The 7,798-nt window shown below is 40.8% G+C and overlaps 1 protein-coding gene across 1 annotated transcript; it reads right to left on the minus strand.

The window, feature by feature from the left end:
• Positions 1 to 465: 465 nt before the first annotated feature.
• Positions 466 to 2,656, minus strand: LOC137709025 (uncharacterized). Its single transcript, XM_068448172.2, has one exon. It carries the CDS (start codon positions 2,518 to 2,520, stop codon positions 574 to 576), a length of 1,947 nt encoding a protein of 648 aa, XP_068304273.2. The 5' UTR covers positions 2,521 to 2,656; the 3' UTR covers positions 466 to 573.
• Between the last annotated feature and the right edge of the window lie 5,142 nt (positions 2,657 to 7,798).

Genomic DNA, 7,798 nt, shown 5'->3' on the forward strand with positions numbered 1-7,798 from the left:
CGCTTCTCCACACATCACACACCTACCATCCACCTACATCTGCCGCCGAATAAGATTAACTCTCACAGCTAAAGAACCATTGCAACATCGCCAAATAAAGAACTTCAACTTATTCGGCACTGCCAATCTCCATATGTTCTTCCAGCAACCATCAACATATCCCGGCGCATCTCCATGGCAACTCCATATCCCGTACGCACCGTATATCCTCCATTCTTAGCATACAAATTCTGACACTCATGTGAAATCCAAATCCGAATACTAATGCACTCCCCTTACTCCCCTACCATATATTAACAAAATCAAATAAAAGAATTTTTCTAACCAACAACCATTAAATAATTTTAAATTAAATATAAAAACCCGATACACCCCTGTATACTATACTTCCTCAATGTATATGTCAGAAAAAAACTCAAACAACTCAGATCAAGATTTCTATCTCGACAATCCTCAACTCCAATATTTAAGTACATTCGACAAATCACGCACTGTTTTTTATTTCAACTTTTCTACATAGCAATTAATTACACAATGAGTTTTAACTTTCCCACACAGCAATAAGTAACTAGTTTAGATATCCGTGACATCTTCTTCACTGGAATGTGGGCCTAGATTGGACCTTCCCCTCGCAGAGTTCATCTTCTCCAACTTCAAACTAGCTCTGAACCTTGCAATGAAGGTGTCAGCTTTGGTGTTCACATCCGGGCTCGGACAGAACATAGCTTTTGTCGGCGACTCTCCGCTCTCCGATGGAGTTTTACTACCCGTGGTCGGTGATGGAACTGAATCCTGATCACTGTCGTCCAAATCAGGTGAGCCGCTGAGTGAACTGTCGTTGCTTTTGATCCTCACAAAGTCCCCATGCTCTGCGTATTTCGTAACCGGTATACTAAATGGCGGTAGCGGCGGCGGCGGCGGTATTCCAACCGATGGCGACTCCCCGCCACTGTTCGCATTCTCATCATCTCTGTTGATGAAGCTGGTCACCTTAACTGGAGGTAGCGGCTTTTGAGTTGTCATCGTGGGCCTGATTTGGGATAATCTCCCGGTGGAATTGATCCGTGGCAGCGGTGGTGGCGACGGCGGCTGTGGAATTGGGTGAATAGTTTTCTTGGGTTTGTTGGATTTCTTTGAAGAAAACAAGTTGGGAAAAACCGAAGGTGGTGGTAGCGGTGGGGGAGGAGGCGGCGGTGAGGGCGGCGGAAGTGCAGACGAAGGAGCCGAAGAGGCAGAAGCGAGGAGAGTCTCGAAATTTTCGACACTCTTTTGTCTCTGCTTCTTCCTACTCTTCCTTAATGACGTGATCAAGAACTCTTTAGTGGTAGCAACTCCCTTCTTCTTCGCATGTTTCCCAGCTGGCGTTTTCTTGTTCTCAACCTCCTTCGACATCTGCGGCGGCGATGATGGCGGAGGTAACGGCGGAGAAGGCGGGGTCTGGGGAGGCGGTGGGGGCAAATTATTCTCCACTTCCAAATTGTCACTAGCATTCGAGTTTTCTTTTTCTCCAATAGCTTGGTACGTCCTCTTTGTCTTGCGCGGCGGCGGCGGAGGTGGCGGAGTTTGCGTCCGCGGCGGCGATGGGGGCAAAGAATTGGATTGAATAACCAGAATCTGTGCGTGTGAAGAACTAAGAGGATCGGATTGAATAACCTGAATCTGTGCGTGTGAAGAACTAAGAGGATCGGGTTGAATAACCTGAATCTGTGCGTGTGAAGAACTAACTTGCTCCGCAGGGATCACAAAAGTGTTTACTGGTATATTCTGGGTCCGTAGTACACATCCTACTCGTGCTTGAACCTCTGCCGGTTCTTCATGCGCTAGGATCTCTGCCGGTTCTTCATGTGCTAGAACCTCTGCCGGTTCTTCATGCCATGACCGGTGAGGGCGGTGGAGCTGATGCTGCGGATCCGAACCCGGAATCGGATAACCGGCCTCATGGGTGTCGTCGGCCACATGGGTATCGTCGTGGGATCGCCATCGTTCGTCCCTAACCACATTCCATGAAGGTTCCTGTTGACGCAGATCCGGGTACGAGCTGCTGGTCCTCACTCCTCTGTCCATCGTACTAGTAGCACCACTGCTCTGATTATCGACCGTCCGACTCCGATCTGAATACTGATCGTACCACTGACGTGGGGTTGATGGGTTTGACTTCTCAAATTTCTGCGGAGAAGAAACATCGTACGACATGGGACTGCTAACATTGTTGTCGTTGTAGCTGTTTCGGCTGAGAAATCCGCAAACAATTGCGAAGAGTACGAGGACGAGGTTGAGAGAATCCCAACTTTTTTTTACCAAATGGGGTCTAAAAATTTGAGAAGTGAAGGACGAGAGTGATGGGATTACGAAGAAAATGAATACCAGAACTATGACGATCAAGGCGAAAACGAAAGCGCCGGAGCTGAAGAAAACGGAGGAGGCAAAGCGGCCGAGGCGGCTGCTGCGATGGTTGGACTGCCGGAAAGAATTGGAGGCTTGGAGCCAAAATGGTGGCGACATGTTTTTCTCTTCTTCCATAGTGTTTTGGGCTTTTTGTTTAGAAAACGGATGAGAGATTGGGCGGAGGAGAGAGGTGAGAAGTGAGCTTTCCTTCTCACACCTTGGCTTTAGTTCTTGGCTTTTTTGGTTTTTTATGGGGGGTGGGTCGGTCGGTCTTTGCTTGTTAATGCTTTTGCTTTTTTGGTGGGTGCTTTTGCTGGGATTTGGATCATTTCCGCATTTCCGGATCCCCTCCGTAGGAATTCTAGGGATCAAAAAATTCGGATAATTGATCAAAAGTCATGCGATCTCAATTAAATATTTTTTATATTTTTAAAAGTAAAGTACTATCGTTTTACGTAAAAAATATAAAATAAAAAAAATTATGGCCGTATGATCTTTGATCAATGGTCCGTGTTTGTTGATCCCTAGGATCCCCAGAGAGGGGATTTGGTGAAGATCCAAATCCCTTTTGTTGGACGAGGATCCTCTTTGCAGGGATCTAGAAAATAATTCATTTTAGTCGTTAATCGTATATCGTGAAATTAATTTTTGTTTGGTACTAGTTGTGATTTCTGATCGCATGATGACTGATGAACATATAAGATGAACTTATTCCTCGGATCCTCATAAAGAGGATCCGGATAGAATCATGTTTCGCTTTTGCTTATATGAAAGATTATCTACAAAAGCATATTGAAATAGAGGAATGAGTATCCTCTCTAGATCCTCTTTGTGAGGATTTTGAAGATTTTCAAATCGTGTCTATTCATCATACATCGTACGGTTAGAAATGATTTTAAATACTTTTATTTAAAATTAAATATGAGTAGTACATGAAGAAAATTGATTACATGATATATAATAAATGAACACGATTTAAAAATTATCAGAATTCTCACAAAGGAATCCCAAGAAGATCTTCATTCAAAATAGAGTGTTGTGTGTTGTGTGTCATTTGCAAGAATGACAGCTAAATGAATTGTTAGATGATTAAAATTTGAGAGAAAACTATGTGCCTTTAGGCCATCTTTTCATATTGGTCACGGTCATACACTCGTACATTCCGCTTATGACAATCATGTTCACATATAATTGTATTTTAATGAAACCTACATAAATAAAATGACTTATTTTTAATTTCGCTATATGAAATTATTTAAAAAATTGTTACTTTACTTATTGAAATTCAAAATTCGTTTTATTTTATCTTTTGAAACTCGATTTTGATCCATTTGGCCCTCTAAAACTTAAAAGTCATCATTTTATTTTATAAAACTAAATTTTTTTCTCCACATTATCTTAATTTTGTTATGTAAGTTTGATTTAAGTGCATCAAACTAATCATTTTATTCTTTTTTCATCACTGCAACACAAGCACAAGAACCCAAAACAATTTCAATTTTTAATTTCTTCATTTAAACTTAATATTTTTTTTATTTTTGAATGTTACTGTCACATCCCGGCCCAGGGCGGATCACTTCCCGGGCCCACTCCACCACCGTAGCATGATATTGTCCGCTTTGGGCTTACTATTCCCTCACGGTTTTGTTTTTGGGAACTCACGAGCAACTTCCCAGTGGGTCACCCATCATGGGATTGCTCTAGCCCCCTTCTCGCTTAACTTCGGAGTTCCTACGGAACCCGAAGCCAGTGAGCTCCCAAAAGGCCTCGTGCTAGGTAGGGATGAGAATATACATTTAAGGATCACTCCCCTGGGCGATGTGAGATGTCACAGTTACCACATAGTGGAGATTTATAATCAAATTCATTGGCATATGTGGCATAAATTTATTATGAGGTTTCGAGAGGAAGAGGAAGATGAGGCGGAGAAAAAGAGAGAGATGTAGTTAATAATTTAATATAAAAGAGGAAGATATAATTAATAAAAACATATTACATTTTTTGTTAATCTATTATTAATTGTAAAAAACATAAATTTTAGTACTAATTGCCTAGAAAATTCATTTTACGGGATGAAGATCAAGGTTCTAAAAAACGTTAGGCGCTAGTCGCTCGGTAGACCGGATCCTAGCGCTTAGGCCGCTAAGTGAGAATCTAGGCGGACTAGGCGGATTTACATAAAATCATATAAATAAATGCCTATTTATACTAAAAAAAATTACATAATTATACTGAGATACATAAACTGCAAAATAAAATAATATATATATTATTTTAAGTAAATTTATTATATATATTACAAAATATGACTTGTGTGCAAAAGTATAGGAATACTCTTGGTTTTGTAATGTTTTTTTCAAACCTAATATGTTTTAATCATTGTTGGGCCTTACTTTTCAGTTTTCATTAAAAAAAGTTTGGGCCTTTGTTTTCACATTAAATAAATAACTTATTCCTTAATTTTAAAAGAACTATCAACCAACTTTAAAATCCCTAACTCTAACCTAGCCGACATAACCTCTTCTCTACAATTGCAAATTTACAGAGCTCTCTCTCCCTCCCTCTCTCTCTCTCTCTCTCTCTCTCTCGTCAAATCTTTGATGCCGACTCTTTTTCTACGCACGCAGACAGGGAACAAGGCGCAGTGAGACGCTGAAGATTCACAACCTTTGCAGCAATTTTTTTTTTAAGTTAGAAAACTGCCCAGAGGTCACTGAGGCCGCTTAGCTGGCCTAGTCCTCTCAGGTGGCCATCTAGGCAGCGCCTAATAGTCTAGTGGACTTGTTCAACGATTTTAGGGAAATCGCGACAGTGGGCTGCCGTTGAGCACTTAGGCGATCATCCTAGTGAAGATACACTTGTGCAATTACTATTCCCTCGAACAATAATTGCCTATTGCCCAATTGTATGGGTAATTATTGCCTTAAAGGGTGAAGTGTGGAGTTGCTTTAAGGCGACAACGTATTTTTTGGCCCACAAGTTAAAAAATGTGTCAAACTAGAGCCGGTTGCTCTAGATAATACATACGTTGAAGTTCAAACTTGTGTCGAATATTTCAAACATTTGCTCGCTTTTAGAGCTGCTTTGGGCTCGGGGTTCAAATAAAAAAGCAAATCTCGAACCGAAATTTTTAGGACCTCAAAAATTGGTAATACTAAAACTTGCTTCGATTTTGGATCAATTCGGGAAAGTGTAGTGGTGGCAATGATTGAAATTCAGTGGAGTTGATGGCAGTGGTGATTTGTAGTGCTGGTGGCCAAAAAAGGGATGGGAACGGCAACAATCTTGGTGGTGGTGGCGAGAAGGTGGTTGATTCATGGTGATGATGAAATTCCACAAAGAACGAATTTTGTAGTAAAATCCCACAACAAATCACCTAGGCTTGGGGCATTTTGCCATAGTTTGCATAGAAAGCATTGAGGTTGGTGCTTAGATAGGTGGTGTTGATGAGATATCCACCTGTGACGGGGACGATGTGGAGCTCGTGGCCTTTTGAGAAGGATTTGGTTTTGATGAGGGAAGAGTGAATTATCTTATTTGATTCATAAAAAGGATGGTGACTAGGGTTTTAAGGGTGTTTTAAGTTAAGTATTTAATATTTATTAGAGTAAATAAATATACAGATTCTTCAAGCAAAGGGATCCCCATTTTTCCAAAAAAGATAAGGATCACACTCTCAGCCATTGGACTAGGATTAATGATAGTGTACAACTGAGATTAAATCGGTTTCTTTTTCCTTTCCCTTACCAATCTTCCTCAAGCCTATCCTAAACCACACCTTCAACCTCCAATCGCAGCCTAACCAACCCTTCATCCAATCGGACCCCCATAAACGCAAGCGACAACCCCAACCGCCCCAAATCTCCCCCATATTTCCCAACCATAAGACTATCCATGGGCGTATATATAATTAATGTATCCTATAATAGTATGCATACTTGTGCATCCCGTAGGATTTACGATAATTTCATAATTCCCATCATTATGACATTTTTTTTATATAAGTTAATTTAATTATGTCATGACGTAGAAAATGCATTATCAAATAAAAGGAAAGACCCATTCACAGTTACTTGCTATGTCACATCCATTCAAGCCAGGAAAGTCTGAGACTCCGTTAGTTATCACACCTAAGCATAATATTGGGGTCCATTAGTAAAACTCAATTAAAACATTTGAATTTGGAAAGATGGATGGCGGATTTGGAATCAGCACATCGAAATACGCTAAGAGGGGTCCCTAACAAATTTTGTAAAAAGTCAATGGCCAACCAAAAAGTCAACCAAACCGAGAGGTGGTCGACTACGTTAAAACTTCAAAATTTCACTAAACAGATGCCAAAAACAAACTTAGGGCATCGAAATAAGCCTAGTAGGAGTCTCGGAAAAACTCAAAAAATCAACGCAAGGAATATTCTCTAGAATATTATGAATCTGGTTTCTTAATAGGGTCGGGTCTAGGTTTGGGTCCATTTGCAAATCCAGGTTTGGATTCGGGTCCCAGGTATTCTGGTTAGATCTGGCTATTGGGTCGGTCAACCCGAATCGTCACCAATTGCTGTTGTAACCATCGGTTTCTAGTAAATTTGATGGAAACTTCCCGAGCTCCATTATGGGTCCAAATCTTAACCATTTTCAACATACTATGTATGAATTTAAAGCTATGCAAGAGTAGATTAAGAATATAAAAATATGGGGTCGAGTAGTGGCAAAAAAGGGCTAGGAAATAACCTACAACTTGTGGCGTGCAGGAAAACTAGGAAAATCTCTGAGTTAATTTTTGCACTAGATCATCACCAAAACACGCATGTAATGAGTCAATCTTTATCACAATGTCAAGGAGAAGGCAACCCAAGTGGTATAGACCCTTACCTTAGTTGGATTCATCAAGCCCTCGTTGAAATCCTCTCAAATTTGAATGCAGCTCGGCTCGCCAAGTGCAGATGACAAGAAGGAGAGAAAAGGAACCTAGTGGTGGTTTAGTGATGCTCGCCAGAGAAAATGGTGAATTGGTGGTCTTTTGGGTCTCGGCTTGACAGAGAAGACGAATGAGTTTGAGAGAGTGAGAGAGATGGCGAGGGAGGAGAATTCGAGAGAGTCCTTGAAGTGTGGGGTGGGGGGGGGCAGAGAGACACACGAAAGAAAGGGAGAGGGTGAGTAAGTTGTGGGCCCCAAAGGCAACAAAAATCCTACCGAAAATAATAAAATAATGGAAAAGAAAATCTAAAATATACATTTACTAAAATACCCTCAAGGCTTTCTTTTTACTTGTAGAGTAAGTAAGCCCATTATGTTTACTATAGATAAAGGCATAAGTTAGAGGGAAAAGACAAACACATAATTCCTTACACTTCTTTTTTTTTCTCTCTCTCCTTGCAGCTGCACCCAGGGACAAATCTATTATTGGACCCATG

Source organism: Pyrus communis, chromosome 17 (assembly GCF_041283825.1).
Source record: "Pyrus communis isolate YQ-2024b chromosome 17, ASM4128382v1, whole genome shotgun sequence".
Taxonomy (NCBI): Eukaryota; Viridiplantae; Streptophyta; class Magnoliopsida; order Rosales; family Rosaceae; genus Pyrus; species Pyrus communis.